At 38.5% G+C, this 24,417-nt stretch overlaps 1 protein-coding gene across 1 annotated transcript in view; it reads right to left on the minus strand.

Moving 5' to 3' along the window:
* Positions 1 to 999: 999 nt before the first annotated feature.
* The window catches only part of CLVS2 (clavesin 2), a 50,907-nt gene continuing 27,489 nt past the window's right edge, over positions 1,000 to 24,417 (minus strand). The window contains exons 3-5 of the mRNA XM_009092543.4: positions 11,482 to 11,592; positions 8,744 to 8,964; positions 1,000 to 4,003 (exon numbers count right to left, since the gene is read on the minus strand). Coding sequence (XP_009090791.1) covers positions 3,916 to 4,003; positions 8,744 to 8,964; positions 11,482 to 11,592 — 420 coding nt within the window. The 3' untranslated portion in view covers positions 1,000 to 3,915. The remainder of the gene's footprint in view (positions 4,004 to 8,743; positions 8,965 to 11,481; positions 11,593 to 24,417) is intronic.

Here is a 24,417-nt window from a genome sequence, read left to right on the forward strand (position 1 = left end):
CATAACAGGGATATGACCAAAGCTTATTGCAAAGTGTTTTCCAAGTAATGCTAAATGGAAGTTCTTATGATGCTTGACAAACTTTAATTTCCCAAGCGGAACAGGAAAATAATAAAAGGCATAAACAAGATACTGTCAGGTTACAATTTTGTCAGGTAATGTGCTTAGGCTTGGCTGTGACTGTGATTAAATAATACAAAGAGCATTCCATGCAAGGTACTGAGCTAAAATATTTGAGAGCGACAGTAAAGTGAATCTGCTCCTCCACATATCAGTGACCTCTTGAGGTCCCTTTTAATCCTCTTTTCTTTAATTCTGTTTTCATTTTGTGACTAGGCATAGCATGTTTGTAGAGTGCAAAACATCTTCTTAAATATGCTATACAGTAAATTTACATCTCTGTAAAGACATCTCCAACTATTTTACAGCTAATAAATATTGGGAGGGAGTCTGTGTATTTGCTGGAGCTTAGTGGGTCTGATTACCTGTCTCTATAAAGCCAAGAGTCTATTAACATCTCTGATTACAAGTAGGTTTTGGTCATGGAAGTTTCCACAATTTTTCCATCTATTTTTAGACATTTGTGTCTTGGAAACGTCATTATGTAAGAGGATATTTTTAGATCTTATCAAAGGCCCAAAACTATCAATTTTTACACCTTTTTTTTTAAATTCTCCTTTTTTTTATGTAGTTGGACAGGTATATCCAGTTTCTCCACTAAGTTCCTTATATTGCAGGATATTTTTATATGCATATCAGCATGCATAATTACAACAAGGTCTTATTCTACCCAATACACAAGAAAGGTAAGAAATTAAGAGGAGTTCCTCCCAAGCATGTGCATTCTGGTTTTAGCACTTCAATTCTGCTATAAAAATTAGACAGCAATTCCTATGATAATAAAGATTGGAAAAAGTTTTCAGTCCAAATTCATCTAATAAAAATTGAACTACCTATAAAGATTTTCTACAAGAGAGGTGGAACCCCTTATGTACCCTGATATGTAAAAGAGAAATGCCTTCAAAGAATAGTGAGTGTATGTAAAGTATATTTATTTCTTTTACCCATTTTCATATTCTTTTTCAATGTAACAATTGCAATTACCACTGTCAGAATTTGATTCAACAAAATAAAAGCTGCAGCCAAGATGACCTGTAGCCCAACTCTTCAAAGAGAGAGGATCTTATTGAAAAAGAATTTTGTTCTTACTGAAAGATGAAATCCCAGTTACACAAAATTATAATATATCCTACTTTCATTTTCTGGAAAAAAATGTATTCATACTCATTACCTTAAATTGAAATCAGATATCAGAAAATATTACATAAATTACAGTTAGGTGCACAAATAAACAAAATTTGATTTTCCAACAAAAATTTATAAGCTTCAAAACAAATTTCAAGTTTCATACAGTGGAACACATTTTGTGATTAGACAGGTGGTGTACTCTGAAATCAGCATTCTACTGATTCTGTCTTACACCAGTCTGGCCCATGTATCTAAAAGGATTCATGAAGATTTTGATCACCACTGTGTCACAGCTTGTATAAATGTGGAGTACTGACTAAATCCTGAAGCCCTTATAAGGAGAAAATTTCTACTGATGTTTTAGTTTTATCTGATAAGAATTTTTAAATCATAACCATGGCAATATACTATTCTACTAACCAGAAGTGTGGAAATATATAACATACATTCAAAAATGGCACTTTTGCGAATACTGGAGATACATCTCACTTTTACAGCATGATTTTACAAGGAATGTGAAAAATACAACTGAATAAAAGAGTATATAAGAACTGATCATTTTCTCAAGTCTCTCAAACCACAGAAGTAGTATTAGGACAGTTTCTACTACTGACAACTTTTCAAACAGACTGATAAGAAGTTCAGGCTCCATATCTTTCCTCTCTGCATTTCCTAACACATGCCATGGAAACAGAATTAGGAAAGCAGAAAGACAGTGAGTTGTTCAGACAAGTTCCTGCAAGCTGATGGCATATTAGGGCATACACTATTTATCACTGCTGCTAATGACATGTGAAGTAGGAAAGCTTTATCTGTGATTTGCCTGGGCTAATCAAGGCTGATGCTGGAAGAGTCAGGGTCATCTCAGCCCTGAGAAATGCTGAAGCTGCCACCACAGGAGCTACAGCTCAACTCAAGACAAGAGACTTTCAAGTTCTCACTCTCTGCTCTTAACCCGTCTCAGTCTACCAAATCTTACAGCTGTAATCATCCTGGATGAGAAGAGGTGACCTACAACCAGTAACTTGGAAAGTTCACCTACCACTGGAGTGATGGAAGAAATGTTTTAAACTCTAGCACTTGGGAGGCAGGGTTGCTGTGAACTATCACCTCCAATGTTGTCAGTGTTTTCACAACTAATCCCTGCACTGCCTGAACATGCTCTTAAAATACCTCTAATTATTCAGATGTCTTGCTAGGTACCCTGTGTGTCTTCCCACTCTGAACATAAATAAAAAAATCTGTCAAGTCCTAATAAGAAGTTACATTCTCGCCTCAGCACCCCACGGGCTGCACACAGATCAGCCAGCACACAGAGATGACACAGCCCCTGTGTTTCAGCAGATTTACCCAATCCCTAGTGAAACCTGTTGCCCTTTTGAGGTAAAATATATTTCTCTGTTATGGCACATGTTCAGAATATACAGTTACACTACAACCAAAACAAAGGTGTCCCAAACTATAGGCTGAGATGGTTGACTAAAACTTATTCATTTTAATCTTTGCTTGGAGTGGGATGCTGTTGATCTATGGAAAGTTCTACTATAGCAATAATGGCAGTGTCTCAATATACAATCTATAATATATCTAAGTACATTGAATAGGTATGATTTCTTGTATAAACCTTCAGTGAAATATACTTATCTAACAATGTCACCTTGTATGCTTGTCAGAGATTGGTAAAAATATATATATATATATATGTATCCAGTCTCCCAGTGCAGAGGATTCAGTGACTAACCTCTGCTGCCAGGCTTTTCTTTAAGATACTGGTTATTCCACTGTAGTTAGAGGACTAATGTCTCACTCCAAGGGAGAACAGAGTTCTGGAAAAATTCTTGATGGGCACCAAAAACGCAAGAGAAGTAACTCCAATGTGTCCCACATTACAACACCCAGATTACGGTACCAAGCCAGGTTACTTGTGTAAATGAAAAGTTAGGGAAGAAATCTCAGAGACCCATACAGCTAAATGACAAAGCTATCCAAGAGTTGGTTTCAGTTCACCTGTGATCTTTCTCACAATGTACATTGTTTATGCTAAATAACAATCCTAGACCCCAGTGTTATTTGAGAAACCAATTCCCACAGTTAGGAAACATTGCAATGATTACAGCATCTCCCAATGCCATACTCCCTCTTTATCTTAGCACACTATGTGATCACTGCAGAAAAATCCAGTAGTCAAAGTACTAGTTGGCTTGCCATGGGAAGGACAACACTTAATTGCCTTTGATATTTTTCTTTGTTCAGCATGTTTCTCTGTGCATGTGTGTGTGTGTGTGTACATGTGAGAACACACATGTTTTCTTCTCTTTTTTATGGTGCACTTCAGTGACATATTTAATAGTCACTCATTTCCATAGCACTTGTTTACCATAACTTACAAAGTAAAATTGGAGGATTATATTGTATTTACAAACAAGTTGGCACTTACAGAATAAATTATTGATTCCTTTTCTTTTTTTATTTAATTTTCTTTTTTTTCTCCACTTCTTTTTCACCAAAGGGCTTCCAGAATTCAGGCAGAATAGTTACACCTGCTGCCAATATGCTACATTAACATGAGTAAATAGGATTCCAGCTGTTACACTCCTTCCCAATGATTTTCTTGTTGCTGAGAGGCAGTGCCTTCCACCTCAGTTCATGTCCAATGCTCAAAAACTGTTAGTCAAGTGAAAGCAAAGGCTGCATGTTTTCTTCCTCATTCTTATCCATGCGTTTCAGCACCCCAGGATCCACAACTGACTGAGACCTGCAGAGGAACAACATGTTTATGTGACATTTCTAGATCAAGACAAATGAGGGTAAACCTCAGCTTTCTTTTGTTTATTTTAATTTCTATCAGGGTTTAAAAATAAGGGTACAGCATTACCCAAGCATCTGGTCATTGCAAATCATCAGGAGGGATAACAGGGCTCAGTGCTGATCTGTAAATACGGGAGCAAAAGGTGGAATAAAGTGGATTCTCTCTTCAGTGAATTTGTGAAGCAGGGAGTATCCTCCACACACAAGAGCAACCTAAGCTGTCCTCAGTAGTGACTTTAGCACTGACTGTCTCTCCAGAAGGTTATACAGCAGTGGGCTGGCAAAGAAGGTACAATTCAGCCACCCAGCTGGCTTATCACACACTGCAAGTAGCAGGATGTGTTAGCTGGAAGCAGAGGTTGCTCATTTTCTGAATAGTATCTTAATTCAACAGTGTGAGATCCTAAGTCAAACCTAGGAAAGGTGCCATGGTTAGCAGGATTTCTGAAGCAGCACAAATGTGTCAAACTCACTTTTCAGCTCAACTGAACAAGGCAGGATAAATTCACTGATGATTGTAAAAATTCTGCAGATTCTCTGATTCAGCCCAGAAGCATAACATGATACCAGTGCCCTGCAACAGCCATATGTGAGAGGCAAAGAGGAAAACTGAGTCTCCAGCAAAATCAAAATGTCCCATTGAAAACAAATCCTGGAGTGTTAAGATGGGGTCTCACATCAGCCATGGCTCAGCTCATCAAAAAGCAGCCACTTCTGGGCTACAGTAAACGCAGCTCTGGTTAGATGTTTCCTTTAGTGAGAAAAATCTCAAGCAGGAAATGCCTACTTCTCTTTCCTTCTGTAAAGATTTGAGATGACTAAAGAGCATGTGTACATCTCTACAATGCAGGCATTTATTTTTGATCAGTGGAAGCACACTGTGCCTGCAGCATTGCTACAGATTTGCCCATTTAGAGGGCTACAGTGCAGAGAAAAACCTTTACAAATTCTAACCTTTCCTAAGATAAGCATATGGAGTCAATCCCCCCCTCTTATAAACTGGCATCTTCCAGTGAAACCAATGAATGAGGCTGATGAGGTCTTTCTCAAAAAAATGTAAAGAAAACTTACAAAAACACAAGAAAAAACATCTGACTTAAAGCTTTGGTGAAAACTTTAGACACAAGGTTATTTTCTAATAATATTTATCCCATTCTCATACTAATACTAAAAAAAATACTAAAAATAATACTAAAAAATCAAGAAAATTAGCTTTTAAAATATTATCATCTCTCTTGTGACAAGCATAATTTAAACTTTTTTAATTAAGAGTGTACAATAATACTTATCCTGAACACTAGTCAGTTCCCCAGGCAGAAAACCAAACCACTGAATTAAAAATGCTTTTTTAAAATCTTCACCACAAGGTACCGTGCCAATGCAAAGCTGATTGAAAATTTGCTGGTGGGAAGCTGCACTCATGGAAAATCCAGTTCATCATGATAAAAATTGCTGTGGAAGCAAATTAACTTCAAAGGTTTGTCAACTGGATGAAAGTGCTAAAATTGAGCCTTTTTCTCAGCTGCCAGTGACTGAGCAGACAGGGTTTCCTGTTCTCATCTGGGGAGAACTGAAGGGCAGCTGGAATGCCTGCAAACCTGGCCTCCAGTTCCCAGTGAGGAAGCTTTGGCCATTGATTCCCAGGGCCTCCAAAACCCCCAATGCCAAGGCAGGTGTGAAAATCAAACTGCACAAATCCATATCTATGGTTTGTAAGCTCAGATGCCCAAATGCCTTGAAGAAGGAGATATAGTTTGCACTCAGTTTTAAACAGAAATATACTGTCATGCTTCATCCCATTCAGCAGCAATTCACAAATGAAGGCATGTGAAAGGAAAAACATTTGTGAAGTCTGTAGCTCCTTCTCTTCTGCCTACATCTCCCAGATAAATTTACAGACATTACTGAATACATTCTGAGAAAACACAGTGGGCCTGAGTTATACTACAAAGTCCCATTGCAGAGGTGAGGAACCAAACCACACCTCCACTGCAAAGTTTATCACCACAGACACCTGCCCTGCTGGGTTAGGTGAGAGGAGGATCCAGGTCTCCAGCTGGGTCCCTCGGGATGACAGCACAGGTGACCACAGCCACAGGCTAAACCTGAATGCTGAGACAGCTGCAATGTTGCCAGGTGACAAAAACAAGTTCTCCCCAGAGGTCTGTGCTACAGGTGACATTAATTCCTCCTTATACCCATCATCCTCCTCCCAATTGACCTTCCTTTCAAGGTGAGGTCATCCAATTCACCGAAGATTCAAGGAGATCTGGAGAAATGTCAGTGGTTCACATTCGGGGCAAAAAGAAATGGGGTGTAAAAAAGAAATGAATTCTCAGTAGCAGTTTAGTTTTAGAAAGACATTCTTTCAGGAAGTAAACTAATTTTAAAATGGTAAGCCAAATTAAACAAGATAACTGTTGGAGATCTGCTAGATGCTTGTGAAATTTGTTCTAAGCTAAGCACTTTTCATTGCCTTAGTCATGGTTTTTTATATATTAAAAATTTTATGCACGAACATATACTGGCTGTGGGTTTAAACTGAGAGAAAAAAACCATCAGTTGCTGAATACAAGTTAAATTTAATTTTTAATGAAATAGAGTTTATCTGGTTTATCATAACTTCTCTATTCCTGTTTTAACAGAGTCTGCACTTAGTGCACTGAAGTCTTGGGACTTTCTGTCAGTCTTAGTACTAGCCCAGTAAGTCTGCTTAGTGCCTTTTATGTCCAGCAGCAGGGAACAAGGATTCCAGCAGATGCTGGAGGCATGCTAGCTGAGAAAGAATGCATAGAAGGTGAAGAAATGTTAGCATAATATTATACAGATACAGATTTCAACATATTTATTTTCTGCACCAAGTCTCCTACTGTGTTAGATCACCCAGAATGAAAGAATATAAATTTGAAGATTACACTGAGGTGTTACACTGTGTGAAAAGAGTTTTCAAGAACAAGTTAAATGAGAATGAAAAATTTGAGAAAGAATGAAGAATCTGGTCAACTCACTGCTTTTCCACTTAATAATATTCTAGCCCAGGACAATCTGGAAAACTCTGCTCCAAACAGGACACTCCAAAAGGACTTGTCACAGGCCTTCTCATATTTTATTCTGTTGCACCCTTGGATGAAGTTATTTACTCTTACAACATCATTTTACAGCAGAAAGACTTCTGCATTTCAGTTCCTTAATTCAATCCTTCTGTCTAAGACAGCTCCTCTGTTGTCTCATAATTCTTGTATTATGTGCAAATCATATATAAGTATATTGCTCATCTTTCCCCTCTCCTGGCTCTTTTTCACTGTCCCATTTTCTCCATTAATTGTGCTAGTTACACATGTCTAGCTTCATATATCTGGGCATTGGGGATTTTGGAGGCTCTGGGAATTTATGGCCAAAGCTCCCTCACTGGGAATTTGAGACCAGGTTTGCAGCCATTCTAGCAGCCCTGTCATATAGTTTCAGAACCTTTTTTAACTTCTTATCCTAGCTCATTCCTATCCAATTTCTTGCTATTTCCCACCTCCAATAAAGTGAAGGCTTTTTCAACACAAAATCCTTAAACTTTATTGGGTTTTTTTTTCTTTTTTTAAAATTTCCTATAGCAATCTTATGTTTTCTCCTCTGTTTCCACAAAAATAACTCCCTTTTAAACCACACTGTCCTTCCCAGTCTAGGAAATATTTTCCAGCCAAAATAATCTTCCTGGCTGAGAAATCTGAAAATATTTTACCCTGTTTGATCTGTTTCTAGAGTTTCTTTCCCTTCTGTATCACATGCTGCCTCCTGAAACTGGGTTCTCAGCCTAGCATATCCCAACTTAATTTTAATGACTTTATATATTGGTTTCTACCTTGTTTGTTCTTTTCTGATCCATTGCTAGGCCTGTCCCTTACAAGCTGCACTCTGACTTTTGCTGCCCTTTCTGCTGCCCTTTCTGCTACCTTTTCTATCACAGTTGTAATCTTTACCCTTTTCTCTCCTACTGCCCAGCCAAGCTTGGATCAGATTCACCCCTTCCAAGTTAATGACCTTGCTGCTTCCATAGCTACTGGAGAGGTAACTAAGCTCTTCCTATACTTTATTTTGAATGGTAAAATGCAGCAAGAAATTACACTGTACTTCCTCAAAGAGAGGAATATCAGAATGCCAGCATGTTTACCAGACTTGAGTATAACAACTGGCACTGATTTTGGTCCTGGTTCTCCTCATATTTTCTCAGGCATGCAGTCCCTGTGACTGAAGGTTCAGATGCCATAAATGTCCTGGCACCTACAGGCTGGTGGGTACCAGGCAGTGGGCTATGAGATAGAAGAAGGTAAGAGCTAACATCACCACCCAGAAAGATAATTGGCCCAAATTCACCCTCTGCACAGAGGCTCACTCCAGCTAGCATTGTTTCTCTAATAAGTACCGTAGGCTGAGGTAAGATAGCAGCTTACTCCAAAGACAGTGCTGTGTATACAACCTATATGGCACCACAGAAATAATCAGCTGCACTGAGTTCACCAATCACACATGTAATAGTCATGGCCATGATCTCTCATCAACACTGACCTTTTTAAGAAGGGGAAAAAAAACCCAATTGTCTTCCTATATGATAGACTGAACTACCTACAGCTTCATAAAGGAGGAAGAAGGCAAATGTTAATGGCAATACTAGAAGACAGCAGTACCTTTAACTCACCTTTTCATGGATTTGGGAGAGAGGTCCTTTTCTATATCCTTTGCAGGAGTGTTGTAGGAGTCCGCGTTGCATTCACTGTCATCATCGTACTCATGGTCAAGCAGAGTTCTTGCCCACGTGCCCATGTCATAGGGGGGCAACATTCCTCCAAACTCTGAAGGCAGGATCTCAGGGTGTATGAGCTGATGCAGGCTGTTGAGGTTGTTACCATGCAGGAATATCTGTATGTACACATGCAGGTAAAGACACAGGGGTATCACCAAAAAACATTGAAGCCCAAATGACATCATCATTATTAGGAGGATATTGTACAATTTAAACATTCTGGTTGTGCTAGCACAGAGGAAAGGACACATCACTTCTGCCTTAAGCATGGTCATATTATGTTCATAAATCTCCATAGTGATTAAAGCATAAATAACTTTAAATGTTTACAGGTAAGATAACTTTTAATGTTTACTGGTGTCTGGTAGCTAGATGGACAGAATATTAGATAGACAAACGGCCTTGCTAGTCTCTTGTCAATTGCTCTCCCTAATTCTGTGAATTAATTTAATAAATTAGGATTACAACAAATGAATAAAAATAATATTCACCATATACAACAAGGAATATATATTGACTTTCAGCATGTAGCCATGAGTTCTATAAATAAGATAAATTGTGCAGTGTAATGATAACAGTGCTGGAAATATTTTCCTACTTAATCTAGACATACCAGTACCTGCAATTTATATTTGACAATACATGAAGTAAGTAATAACAGGAAACCACTGTGACAACACTGAGGGAATAGCTGATGGACTATTTGATATATTCCATCAGTGTTTTGGTAGTCTGATATTCATATATACTTTACACTTATATATCTGTATATTAGTATAGTGTGCTATGAATACTTGTATTTATGTTTACATTCAGTGTTTCCCCTCAGAGATCTTTCATGTTCCAGTTCAGCTTGCAAGGGCTCCTCTGGGCAGCTACACCCTTAGCATGATTTATAAGAGTTAAATTCAAAAGGCAGAAAGACAAAGGCCAAATATATGTTTGTCTTTTAGTGCTTTCTCCAGACCACCTTCCAGTCAGCTGTGGACCCAGGAAAGTTAGTATGACCATGCAAAACCAGTGACTTTCTTTCATCTCAGAAAGGAATTTATTATTTTGTGAAAGAACATTTATTAATGGTGAAAGTTATTTGCTTTAGGGACCTTTACAGCTAAGTGTTTCAATTCTTAGCAGTTGTTTTTATATATGCCTAGTACTGCATCTATCTGAATGTAACTACCACTTGCAAATCTACATGACAAATTAAAAAATGCATAATAATTCAGGATAAAAACAATGGATAAATAATGAGCCTGATAGAAAAAATATAAAGATATTTCTTTTGGATTTGAGGGGTTTTTTTCCCAATTATTTGTTCTGCATCTAATATTTTTTTAAAGCTGATTTTAAATTTTATGTGCTGGTCCTAACTTTTACACTTTGACACTAAGTTTAGAAATGTAAATCAATATTTAACCACCTGACTACTTTTTTATAGGTATTTGGTATTGATAAAAAACAGTTGTAAAAAGTCAGCATTTCTGAAAATATATGCCATTGATTCAGGTGTCTAAATAAAAATTTAGATGCTAACTGATAAGCCTCCACGTTCAACTGCCTTGTCACTTATTTTTAATGCTGTAACCCTTCCATGAGCTGCACTTTACTCCCTAGTTATGCATATGCAGCACTTGAGTTGAAAAGGCCTCAGATATATCTGGCACTACAATGTTCTTTCCAGAAGCTGCAGTCAACAGAGTGCAACTGAATCCTGCAAAATGGGGCTTCATTTGCATATTTATAACAGATATTACATAAAAGGCTTTGTGATCTATAGTTCAAAATCTGTAAATACCAGAGGCCTCTCAAGCATAATCTGTCAGTAAAAAACAGCTCAACACCAAGGATCATTGTGGCCTTGCAGAGTGTGTTTGAGGAGAAAAAACACAGGGCTGCTTAAGGAGCTGATTCCATTGAAAAAAAAATATAATCATGTTCTTTGTAGTGCCGTTGTACATGATGTTGATTGTGTTTTCCTGGATGACAAATTTCCTGTTACAGAAATAATATCATTCTATACGCCATCACCACCAAGCTCTAATTTAATTGCACTGATGCAAATGCTACAAATTCAGCAACATCTCAGAGGCTGCTCATGCTTATGCACAGATGCATGCACACAAATTCCCTTTTATTGGTTTTCATTCAAATTAGTATTTGCAAACTAATACTACTAGATGCCAGCTGGGTATTTTAGCTCATGCTAATGTCAAGGAAAGCACACTAGGAAAGGACTTTGTAGTCACTAACTCTGTTTTTAAAAGAAAGACACAAATAATTTTAATAGAAATTAAACAGAACTGAATTGAATACAATCTTAATAGAAGCTGTAGTGTTGGCAGTATTTTTAATATAACCCCCAGGAGCAAGCATACGCTTACATTTTAAAATACATTTAAGCACACTGCTTGACTGTGTCCTTAAAGGATAATGTTGTATAAGTTTCTAAAATAGTTGAAGGTACCCTTTACAACCCAGATATATTTAAACATTTTCCACCAATTGCAAGCTGATATCTCATGTTAATCTACTTTATCAGAGTATGACGCATCTGCTGATGACGACTGCCAGGAAATGGACAATTAAAAAGAAGAATAAGGACAATTAAAAAGGACAATTAAAAAGAAGAATACCCTTTTTCGTGTCTTCTCCTTCAGAAAGGGCCGGATAACTGTGTAGAGGGCATGGATATACCACGGCTGATTGACGAAATGTATTCCTCCAAACCGAGCTGGAAAGCTGTCCTGTGTGCCACAAAACAAATACACAAAATTTGAGCCAAGTCCTAATATATGTAGCATATGCATAAAATACCTTTTTCTTTTCCTGAATGCCTTCATCTTAGCAATAAACCTTTAACAAAAAGAAAGATTATTCAAAACTGTGTCCTCTTAGTTGAGTTCCAGCCTTCCTCACCAAGGAGCAACACACCTTGGACAGAAAACGTGTGGAGGAAGTGTTCTGAGATAGCTTTGCTATTCAAATGAAGACAAAGCATTTCTAACCTCCAGAAATTCTTTAAACATTTATGATTTGCCTATAATCCATCTATACAATGCATTTTCCTCTTTTCCACTTCTATGAATTTTATTCATTCTTAATAGTAACAATCTCAACTCTTCCAATGTCATTGAAGAGCGCTAAAAAAGTCCCTCGTCTCCTCCTTAAAAAGAAATTGTAAATCTAAGATACTGTTCAGAATGTCTCCAATACAATCCATATTTCATAAAACTGAGACTGCATTAAACATTATGCACAAACCGTTATGCAATATCCATGACAGTAATTCTTGTCACATAGTCAGAGGCCTTCTGGGAACCTAAATGTAAGGATAGCATATCTGTATTGAAGCAATGGCTTTTCTTTTTTTACTTGCTGAAAATCGCAAGGGGCAGATAACTCACTAGAAAAAGATTTCGATATGCATTTTCAATTTCTAAGTTGAGAGAACATGCCAGAGGGTTTGGCAGTTTCAGGAGGGCAGCCACTCTGTCCTGGAATACAATTGTTAAATTCCTCGTGTTGTCCTCATTTTGTCTTCGCCTGGTTGATCATATGCACAAGCAATGCAGTAAGCTAGCTCCTATGTTTCCTGGAGTTGCACCATTGAGGAAGGAGGAAAGAGACGTAAACAGGTGCAGTTGATGCATGCTCCCTTTTGTTTTCATGGCTTATGACAGAACCTTCCCAGTGAAGAACCTTCTCCTACATATACAGACTTCCTAAAGTAATAGCTCTCATTTGAAGCTTAATTCAACATTTGACAGCATAGGCAGCCATGGCAGTCACTTAGATCACAACCAGGTTCCTCACTGCAGCAGCAGCTCCGGCTTGACCATACAGGTAACAAACAAGGACATCGTTTCCAGCTACACCTCCTCCTCTTCCTCTTCTCTTCCTCCTCCTATGTGGGTGCAATAAAGGTAAATTCAGGTCTGTGCCACTGGGATCAAAGGCTCAAAAGGAGGCAATCAAATGGTCTGACATGGTGCTTTGTGCTAACAGACCTATTTTGCCTCCTCTGGAGACAAGAGAGGAGGCCCTACAGAAGCACCCAGCAACCTCGGTGTATTCTGCAAAGCACTGCTTGAAGCACAGGGTCATACAGCACACGCCAACAAAATGGCCAAGAAAAGAATTATAAACTATTCCAGCCAATCAAGAACTGTCACAAAAGGAAAGCAGAAACTCCAGGAAGGAAATCTTTCATTAAATGTTTCCAGATAGGAATATACTTTGCAACTGTCTGCATATCCATAGAAGCTTTTTAGTTCTGCAAATGTGTTTAGACCTGTGGGAATAACGAAGTACAAATCACTTACTCCTCTCCAAAGATCCATTCACATCCTGTCAGGCATGCCTGACCCAGGGGCTCTTTACAGCAAGGTACCTCTCGCCTTCAAATTGTAACAGCTTGCTGGATTTTCCATCAAGGAGGCAGCACCTTGACAATAATTTACAGGGAGGATGACAACCACAACACACACTATTCACATCTGGCTGGCCAGAGCACAAGTCAATGCAATCAATGGTCTGTTTTGCAGCTTTTCTCCTGAAACTTTTGATTAACAGCAGCCTTGAAAGAAAACAATCCTATCAAAAGATTGCTTCAGAAGCCTCATTCTGCTAAATGCACAATTCCTGTCAGCACTAACTAAACGTCAAACAGGATGGTTGATAATTTGACACATAATTCACCCTGTTCAGTATTGTAAATCCCCAAACACCATTCTGAGGACACAGCTATGATGTGCAAAAGGTAATAAATTATGTTTGTATCATAGTGATCCAACAAATCCATTTGGGAAGGATAAATCACCGGATGACACCTTAACCTTTAGTTACAGGAGATTGAATTCATCTACAGAAGGTTGTTTTTATTTGGATTATCACAGCTGGTTCTCCAGCAAAGAAATCAGGTGCTCCATGATGCATACCATGCACAAAAGAGCACACATTTTGAGCTGCAGAAATCTCAGCAGAGCTGAGAGTCACACAGCAACTGAGGATAATTTGTGAATAAGAACATCTCAATAGGCAAACTGGCATGCACAAACATGGATTGAGAGCAGACTGCCAACGGCATTTGTATTCTAATGTGGCCTCAGAATACCCTGTATCTTTTTAATGATATTAAATTTCCAGCAGACAAAAAGATTATCCTTAAAAACTACCACTTTGACACATCTACTATCTTTTCCTGCATCTTGGAAAGCATTTACATGGAGGATCACAAATATGTGTGGAATGATCCTCAAACAGAAGATGCCACTTGATCTTAAAAGCCAGTTTGTTTCAGTGTTTCTCAGAAATTCTGAAAGCATCTTCTGGAGCTAAAGAAGATGGGTATTTGTCAGTCTCTGTGACTAAACCAGGGTGCCCAAATTCAGAAGCAGGTCCTAATTACACCATAAATTTGTACCAAAAAAGAGAAAGGGTGATTTGGTCAGAATGATCCTGCATTGTACACAGTGCTTAAACTAGTATTCCAAAGCTGCTGAAAGTCGATCCAAAAGCAAATCTCAAAAGCACCTGCTGAAAAATAAAAAAGTAGAATAAGCAACTACACCTGCTGGAGAAACAGGTGTCAGAAGGTTCTCTTGCTCTTCTCAGATGTACCTGATTTCCACATGGGGATTTGCCAGACAGATGGTCATCCTTACATAAACAGCAGGTAGGAATTTCTTTCAAATCAGTGATTCTTCTGGGGATTTATGTAGATTAGGTTAAAAGAATGGTGGCAGTCACAACTGCCTCTGCAGACACGCTGCACTTCAACAGATGAGCCTGTAACCCATGAATCGCATGAATTCTAAGTCAAAGGAATCTGTTGCCAGAAAACAGCAAGAAATGGAGATCAGCTGTAAAGTGAGCTGCGCTTCTGACTGGAAAAGTAATAAATCTGATGGGGTATTACCAAATGGCAAAAAAGATCTAATTATGTCTACACAGTGGGTGGATTTTTCTTCACATTCACTGTAACCTATGTTTCAGCAGCAGAACATAACTTTTTCTTTTCTCTGGTGAGCACAGCTTGTGACATGGCCATGCCACAGACACAGACAAAGACAAGCAGGCAGTTACTATCAGAGAGCACAGACCCCATGGCACGAGGCTTGCAAGTGACAATTAACAGGCAGCCAAGGAAGAGGCACACCCCTACACTACTATCTGCAGCACTGGGGGATGACCAGCCCACTGGCAGCGTCACAGAACGTTCCCTCGCTGGGTTTCCAACTCCTCTGAAATGGTTCTGTGCACTCACAGCACAGCAATTCTACCCTCTCTGCCAAACATAATTTATACAAACTATCTTTACAAGCTTTCTCTCCAAGGACCCAGCTGCTGTTGCCTGCTACCACCCTTGGCACATACAAAGAAGCCAGGTTTCCACTTGCCAGACACCACATTCCACCCTGTGCTGGACTCAGCCATCACCTGAGCCAGCTCTCAGGGTTTCATTGAGAGTCCCCTGCTCCACTCTGGCCTTAAGGAACTCTTACAGCACAGGCAGTAACAGCAAAACCAGTATATGACATTTTCAACAGAACTTATGGGAAGAAAGTGCCAAATTCCTACTGAAAACCAATGTGAGTCTTAATGGTATCAGGACTGTTATCATAAAAATGACCCATTTTTACCAAATGCAAAAGATCAAAGAACTTCTTAAAGGCCACAGCATTCTTCACTCCTTGAACATCATGTAGACATTTAAATCGCTGAAGTCTACTTCTAATGAAGCAGCCCTCCTAGCTGAACTCAGTGCTGTAATCAAATTTGTCTGCACAGCTTCTAGAAGTGTAGTCTCAGAAACTGCTGAGTCCACTGTGTGCCCAAAGGTGCTTTGGCAGCCCATTGTCATCAGAGCCTTAAAAGTATGCTGCACATCTACAGCAAACAGACTGTCTGGACACATCTTGTCACATTAACACCAAGAGAGTGCTTGGGCATGTGTGCTCTGGGGTTATTTTTGAGGGTTTGCTGTCCTTATGTGCAGTGAAACTGTTTTTGCAGACAGTCTAGAGACGTCCTTCAAAGGACAGTCTAGACAAACATAATGAATATGCTCACACCCTTTACTTAAGGCTGCACTTGAGTGCTCTGATGAATTCAGGGTGTTGCATCTGCAGACAACAAGAGGTTACAAAGTCAGAACTGCAACAGCTGTATCTTCCTAACAAAAACTGCAAGTTCAAAGAAAGCATAAAAAACTATCAATATCTTAACTGACTTAAGACTTATTCCTCAAGACAATACACTAGTCCTCCTTTAGATTTTCTGCTAAGTCAAGTGCTTCAGGGAGAAAAAAAAATTATTATAATGAACCAAAATAATATCTTCATAATGGAAAGCTCCACTAGAAACTGCAACATTCTGTCGAACTGCAACAGCTGTATCTTCCTAACAAAAACTGCAAGTTCAAAGAAAGCATACAAAACTATCAATATTTTAACTGACTTAAGACTTGTTCCTCAAGACAATACATTAGTCCTCCTTTAGATTTTCTGCTAAGTCAAGTGCTTCAGGGAGAAAAAAAAATATTATAATGAACCAAAATAGTATCTTCATAATGGAAAGCTCCACTAGAAAGAAACTGCAACATTCTGTCTTCTACAAAATGCATCACAACTAAACTTCATTTTGAGCATGTTAAAGAGAAAACTATGAAAACTCATGGAAAGAAAAGACTCAGATTAGAAGGAATAGCTCACATTCTTATCCAAGAGGGGAACTACCAGAGAAACCACAAGTTACAGCCACCTACATCAGGAAAGGACACCCATCTAGCTACCAAACTGCAAATTTCACCAAAGGTGGGAAAGAAAAAGGCATTCCTAATACCAAACTTCCTGCCAGCATCCATCCATGACATAAGTACTTGCAATGCCTCAAAGAAACAAATTTTATGTCAAGACTGATCACCTGCACTCAAGACATGACTGGAACCAGTGCTGAGATTGGATGATTAGGAGACTGGAAAGTGAATCTTTGAAAATCTGAAAGAATTTGGGTTAGATTTTTTTAGGGAAACAGATGCTGAACACACCAGGGAGAGAATAAATAACAGATGAGGAAAGAACCTTTCAAAATGAAGGACAATGCAGACAACGAAACAAAGGGGAGAAAGTTGACCAGAAACACAACTAGATTGGAAGCTGGTAGACAGCTTTGAATCACCAAACATGCAGCAAGACTGGCACCCTAACTCATTTTGAGAAAATTAGTAAATTCTCAAGGAGCTAAGCTTCAGCTTGTCTAACAATAGGAGACCTTCCCTCTGTACCTCTCTGTTAAGGTGCTTTTAAGGTTCAGATCCAAAAAAAGAAGACTCAGGTGGTGAAATTTTGCTTGGCCCCTGGAGCAGCTGCACTGGTGATTTCCCTCTGTATGACTAACATTTTGTTCTCTCCTAGTCTGAGCTTTTCATTTTTATTACACAATGTTGAGCCATTTCTAAGACAAATAAAAAGTGCCCAAATAAATTTTTGTTACTGTGTTCAACCAAAAGGACAGTACCTAAAGGCAAATTGTATCATTCAGTGATATTCCTACAAAATAAGATTTAATTATCTAGAACTGGATGTTGTCATTTGGCTAAGAAGCTTCCAATGAAGCAATTTGACTTTTGGCAGTCCTTTTCATTTCTATTAGTCATTTTATCTTACAGCTCATATAGAAATATGTTAAGTTGAATGAAATGAGAAGAGAGATAGTATCCATCCAGTGAGAATATTGCTTTTTTATTGAAGTATCTGTTTTAATTTCAAAGAGCCTTCCACCTTGCATTTCACATGCTACTCATAAAAATTATATATTGTTTAAATTAATTAGGTGGGATTTAAATTTCATTTGACCGTAGGTGTGTGCATGTTTATATATAAATATAATAAGATTTAAAACCTATATAGATTTTGTGCTTTCACTGTTTGGATAAAGGGATTATGTCACTCCAATTTTTAATTAGGAGGGCTTGATAAAGAAAGTATTTTGTGTAAAACCTTCATTTTAATTAGAAATTACTTTATTTCTTCACAAATTATCTTCAGAAGGTTTTGATCTTATTTAAGTTTTAATTAGAAATTGGAAATTCTTTTAGAAATTTTTCTTCATTTTAGTGGGGGCTTGGGGTTTTGAACATTGGTCCTTGCCCTATTTGTTTAGTTTAAACCTTGAAGATGAAGGCTATAATTTTAAAGAAGAAATTCAAAATGATGTTTTTCAAGGACAGTACTGTTTTCAACTATCAGCACTGCCTCTTTTCTAACACTTAATTTGAAATGTGAGATATTAAAAAGAAGGAAAGGAACCCAAAAATTTTTACAGCCTGATGCTATTTTCCAAATAAGCAAAGCCAAAAAGAGAATAAGAAAGAGAGTAGGAGTAGGTTCTTCTATTCTGTTTTCTACCCTGTGATGAAAATCATTCTTTACAATAGACAATTATCAGATGGTGATTTCTTCTATTCCCATAGGGAAAAAAAAGTCTGTTTTCCAGGCAGATTGTGAATGTCTTATTAGATTAAGATTACAGACAAAGAGAAAACAACACTATACTGCAAATTGCTGTGCCTAAATACAGTAGCAATACTTTCATAATACTGGTGGAATAAAAATAATGTGGAAAATGTCCATAAAGGATTCCATACTCCAGTATCCAAAGGCAGAAGTCTTTGGCCAGGGACTGCATAGCAAGAGGTGAAATGCCACACCAGCATCTCAGCTCGTGCCACCCCCATCCTGAAGTCGCCCTCTTTTTGTCAGTGAGACTGTCCAAACAGCCCCTGGTCTCTGCCAAACTGCTGACCACAGGATTACTGTCAGGTTGCTTTTCATCATGCAGAAAGCTTCCCACAGGCCTGAGGACACTTCAAAGAGGAGCATTAGTAGCTATCAGATACCAACCCCCCCTACCTTGTACCTGACCACTTTCAAATATGAGCAGGTTAAACAGCACCCGGGAATGAAGGGATATTTTAGGATAATGTTAATATGGGGATTGAAAGAAACAAGGCAAGGCAGAAGCCACAGAAATAAGATAAAAGTGAGGAGCAGAAGAAATTAAATAAAAAAGTAATTCAGGGGGAGGTATCAAGTACTACTGTGATCCGCAAGAGAAAAGTATTCATCTTGTTCCTTTTCTAGCCCCTTTTCAAAAATTTCACAGGAAGATAGGAAAGAGAAATAGAAAGTATTTCCTGCACGGAGGACCCTTGTTATACAGTCATATGTCAAGACTGCAGACCTAAACTCAAACAGTTTATAAATACCAAATAAATACCAAATCCTATACCTTCTATGTAATTTTGTATACCATTCCAGCTGACAATTTCCAGGACCAGATCCAGCCTAAGTATTTTCAGTTCGGGATTGACTTCTGTCAAAATTTGCAAGAAGCTAATCTGAACCTGTCCAAGCAATGGGGCACACAGGTCTGCTGATGGATAAGGTGAAGAAAGATCCTGCACAGAGGCAAAAATGCATGTTTTCAAATAGCACTGCATAGCTATTCAATGCCAGTAAGTTAGTGAGTTAAAAGATACCATTTCTCCTACCATAATATTGACTTTTTCTCCCCTAGAAATGGAGAACTTCTAAACTGGTGCCTACAAATTTATTATTCAAAGTTCCTCCAAAAATGCAACTCTCAGTTTCAGACAAGATGCATTAAAATTGGATTAGTCCTTTGTAAGTTTCAATTTACAACAATACAATAAACTGAAAACTATAGTGTTTCAAGAGTGATTTAATGAGCCATGTGTTTCCTCATACTATGAGGAATCAATCTCCATCACTGCAGTAAGCACTAAGAGCCATAATCATTTTAGCCATCCAATTTTAATCTGTCACTCCATGCAAATGACAGTCCTGAGAATTGAACTGAACCATAAAATTGGAGTGATAGTGATTTGAGAAAAATCAGCTGAGGACAGCCACTGAGATCTAGCATGCAGCATAATTAAGCTTTAAATTACTGAGGAAATTGAATAACTGACTTGAGATCCATTAATAAGTATTATATTTTATTAAGAGTAGAGGTATCATGAACTATGCAGCATACATAGTTTCAAGAGGTCAGCTCCCCACAGGACAAATCTAACTCAAGTTCCAAAAAGTGTTCCAATATCTTTGTCACAGTACAGAATGAAGATTTATTTCAGCCTTTCAGCTTTAAAGAAAGCCTTAGTCTGAACTGCTCAGCTACACTTTATCTTTAAAAAAGGTGCTTGAAAAAATATGATTTCCTGCATGCTGACTCCAGCTTCCCTCTTCTGCACTCCTGAACGACTGCTGGCGGTACACACATGCAATATGTGCCTGGGAGTCCAGGGAGTTTCAATATTGTTTGAGGGGGAACTGTCATCCAAGTTATTACTCTAGAGGACCATAAATCATTGTTGTTGAATTCTAACTTCAGACATCAGCCCCCTGTCTTTGTAAAGCCATATAAGCATGGGTGTCTCTGGAGGACAGAGACGCCCTTTCTATGGAGGAAATCTTCCAGTAAAACCAGATATTCACAACAACTGGGAAAATAAATAGTTCCATGTTTTACCACACATATCTAGGACAAGGCTAATGTGTTTGCTGCGCTATCAGGATATGCCAGTAAAGAAGAAATGTGGTGGTGGGATCTCTCTTAAAATCACACTTTTGAAACTCTTGAAAATTCATGTGAAAGGAATTGGGAGCTCAAAACCAGAAATGCAGATGTCTTCTTGCTAAGATAAAAGTGGAACCCATATGAATGTATTCTCAGCAAGAGTAAACAACAGTAGCCTCAGCTCACATCACATGGATACCTACAGAGAGAAGAACTCAACTCTGAAACTGCCTGGAATGCAGGCTCCAGTGCTGGGCTTCCCAGAACAAGGCAGACAGAGACATACTGGACACAGTTTGGCAAAGGGCCAGGAAGATGACTCGGGGATTGGATCATCTCTCATAGGGACAGAATGTCCAGCCTGGAGGAGAGAAAAATCAGGGGAATCTCAGCAATGTACATAAACACCTGAAGGGAGGGAATAAGAAGCTGGAGCCAAGCTCTTTTCAGTGGTGCCCAATGACAGGATCAGAGGCCATGGGAAAAAACTCAAACACAGAAGGGTCCTTCTGAATATAAGGAAACCATATAAGAGCACACAGTTCTAAAAAACACTGATGAAAAACATAAAATAAGAGGTTAAATAGACTTTTTACCTGGTATTTTTCAAACCACTTACCACAGTTGTGATATTTTTGAAATTCCTCAACATCAGAAGTAACCAGTGTGATGACAGACTCCTCAAAGGCAATTAAATAATTATTTGCTGGTAGATTTTAATATTTACACTCAAGTTACTCAAGCTTCTTTGCTTGGCTGAGAGTACTCATCTTAACAAGTTACCAAGTTTGTCAAAAATGTGCTTGGCTTTCTCCACCTAAACAAAGGCTTACCCTACCTGCAAACCCTGACATTTCATGCATCACACTCTTTGAAACAGGAACAAAACATAGCCATTGCCAAAGCTGCCTCCACAACACTGAACAAGTTCAGTTTCCAAAGGCTGGGAATGAGCTTCCTCCCAAGTCCTGGCACCCACCAGAGGTGGGTGGGCCCACCAGTGAGCCCACCTTTTCAGAAATGTCAGAGGGCAACACCGGCAGCTCACAGACCAAGAAAAGTCAGCAACAGTCAAATTAACTCCATTCATTAACCACACCTTGAGGAAAGAAGTTCAATTTCTTTTTTTGAAACTGACAATTTGCTGCTCTGCTCTTAGCTCTAGAAAAATAACAAAGGGTGGTTGTGATTGAAAGTATGTCTTTTTTCTAAATATAGCATTATTTACAAAGATATTGCTTTTGCATATGTAACATCTTGAGATGTTTATAACTAGAGATTGCAAAATGTTTATTGCTCTACTGCTAAAACCTTATTCCAATTGTAGCATCTTAAGTGCAATCCAATATGCTAGACCAGTGTAACCTACTTTTTCCAGGAAGTGTAAGAATGTATGCAAAAAAGATCCTCCCTCCCTCCCTTATTGAATTTGCTGGGTTTCCAGATGAAGGAAGGAATGATAAATCTGACTCCATGTTCTTAGAAGGCTAATTTATTATTTTAAGATACTATATTATATTAAAGAATGCTATACTAAACTATACTAAAGAATACAGAAAGGATACTTACAGAAGGCTAAAAAGATAATAATGAAAACTCGTGACTCCTTCCAGAGTCTTGACACAGCTTGACCCTGATTGGCCAATAAGTCAAAACAATTCACATGAAACCAATGAAACAATCACCTGTTGGTAAACAACCTCCAAACACATTCCAAAGCAGCAAAACACAGAAGTGAAACAGATAATTATTGTTTTCCTTTTTCTCTGAGGCTTCTCAGCTTCCCAGTAGAAGAATCCTGGGCAAAGAGATTTTTCCAGAAAATAGGGCAGTGGCACTCCCTCACTTTCCATTCTACTTTTCTGATTTAGCCACATTCTGATTTGCAGCATGGCTTAAATTTTCTGCTTTCCTCTACTCCTGTCACTCCAGCACTAGTGGTTGACGCTACTCAGAGAATTAAATCCCCAGCACAGGGATGATGGCATATGGCATGCGTGAGTGGACTGAATGGAAGGCAGAGAGGCCCTGCTGGCTGTCTCTTCTCCCCATCCATCAGCCCCACACAGGGCATCGTGTTGTGCTGTCCGGCACATCCATGCTATTAGTGCCACGGCCGTGCGGCCGCCATCCGCGACGAGCAGGCTGCAGCTGTAAAGGCCCCTGCTGACACCTCTGTGTGTACCTCAGAGGGAGGCTGAAAATACACAACTCCTCACTTCAGTGAGAGTTTCATTAAACATTAAACCCTAAGCAAGCTTCTACCACCGCTTAACTGAACAGGCAAGAGTCATTCCTCAGCAACACAAGACGAGCTGAAATAAAATCAGAACCAATGCTAATATGAGCAGACATGGTCTCTTCCAACCTATCCATTCATAAATGGATACTGCTGCTGAGATGGTGTCACAAAGCTCTTGCACCTGTACAAAAAAAATAGTTTAAGCAAGCAACATCTTTGTTAGGCATTACCAGGTGTGGGGTCACAGCAGGATGCAGATACAGATCCAAAATGCGCCACATTTTCTAGACAGAAGACATCTTCAATTGCCAATGAACAGAACTGCATTGAAATCTAAAAGGAACATGTCAAACATGTGTGTCTGTGTATAAAAACCATTATGCCTCAAACAGTAAATTAATCTCTTAAAAAAATATTAACATGGATAATTGGGCAATTTCCAGTAGTCTATTCACTTTAACATAGATTTAAGAGCTCAGGCTATCAGCATAGGACAAAAAAGGCATTTCCTATCTAGGAACGAGAATCAGTTCCTTGTGCCCTACTGGTGAATCAATTATGTATTAGAGCTGCTGCTGCTTGACTTTTAATCCACATTAGTTCACAGACCTTAAACAAATTTGATGCTACCATATTAAAAAGGGAAAGCACTAGAACAAGTTATACATAAACAAAAAGGAAAACAGATCAAGCAAGAGACCAATTAATCAGTCAGATGTTGGCAGTGAGGGGACAGGCTGCCTACTGACAGCACACAGAGAAATAAGAAACACACAGATAAATCACTAAAATTTCCTTAAATGTAATTAGATCCAACCTGGAATAACCGTAAGATGATTTTTAACATGTTTCTTTGTTAACCTTAGCTTTTGGCAATTCAGACAAAGAAAGTTGCTGACGTGTATATATGTGTATAGTGTAGTACTATAGATCTATAATACCTGTTCTCATCCTGAATAAACTACATTTCTGGACCCACATTCTGGACAGCATACATTCTGTATGCTTAGCCATTTGAAGATCCTGGCTGAGTATTTACTGAAATAGATAATTTAAAGCAGTACTTCAGTCAGCTCTGCTCATTTTGGAGTCTGGCTGATAAACCTTCACACGTAGCCGAAGGATTAAAAAAATCTTCCATTTTCTGAGCCCAAATTCCTGCATCATCGTACCCACTACAGTCTTTCAGCACTAAAATTAAAGGCAACATGAATATTTCAATGTTCTGTGACAAGAATGTAGCAGTTAAATCTGCCAGTATACAGAATGCGAAGGCTACCTTAGAATTTGAGTTCACTGGAGGGAAGGAGGGAGGGAGGGAAGGAAGGAAGGAAGGTAAATGTAAAAAAAAAAAAAAATGCATGGGGGAAATTATCTCAGAATTCTTGCTAGCTATTGCTACTGCCCACCAGGAGCTGTAGTTTGAGTGCTCTAAGCTTCCATTTCCTTACAAAGACAATGTTATTTAGTTGAAATATTTTTTCCTACAGTGCACAACAGTGTCTCCTGGAGACAGGAACAGATACAGCCTAGAGGTAAATGGGGATCTGAATGCTCCACTCAATGCTGGCAGCTTTCACAAAATTAAACACTTCAATTTTGACCTGATAGTTTTCAAATAAAAAAATCTTTAGAAGGGAGATATTTTATAGAAACATTTTATTTTAGTTGTTATGAAAAATTTGTGATTCTTCTTAGCAAGGCTTTAGAATCAAAGACCATAATG

This window comes from Serinus canaria, chromosome 3 (assembly GCF_022539315.1).
Source record: "Serinus canaria isolate serCan28SL12 chromosome 3, serCan2020, whole genome shotgun sequence".
Lineage (NCBI taxonomy): Eukaryota > Metazoa > Chordata > Aves > Passeriformes > Fringillidae > Serinus > Serinus canaria.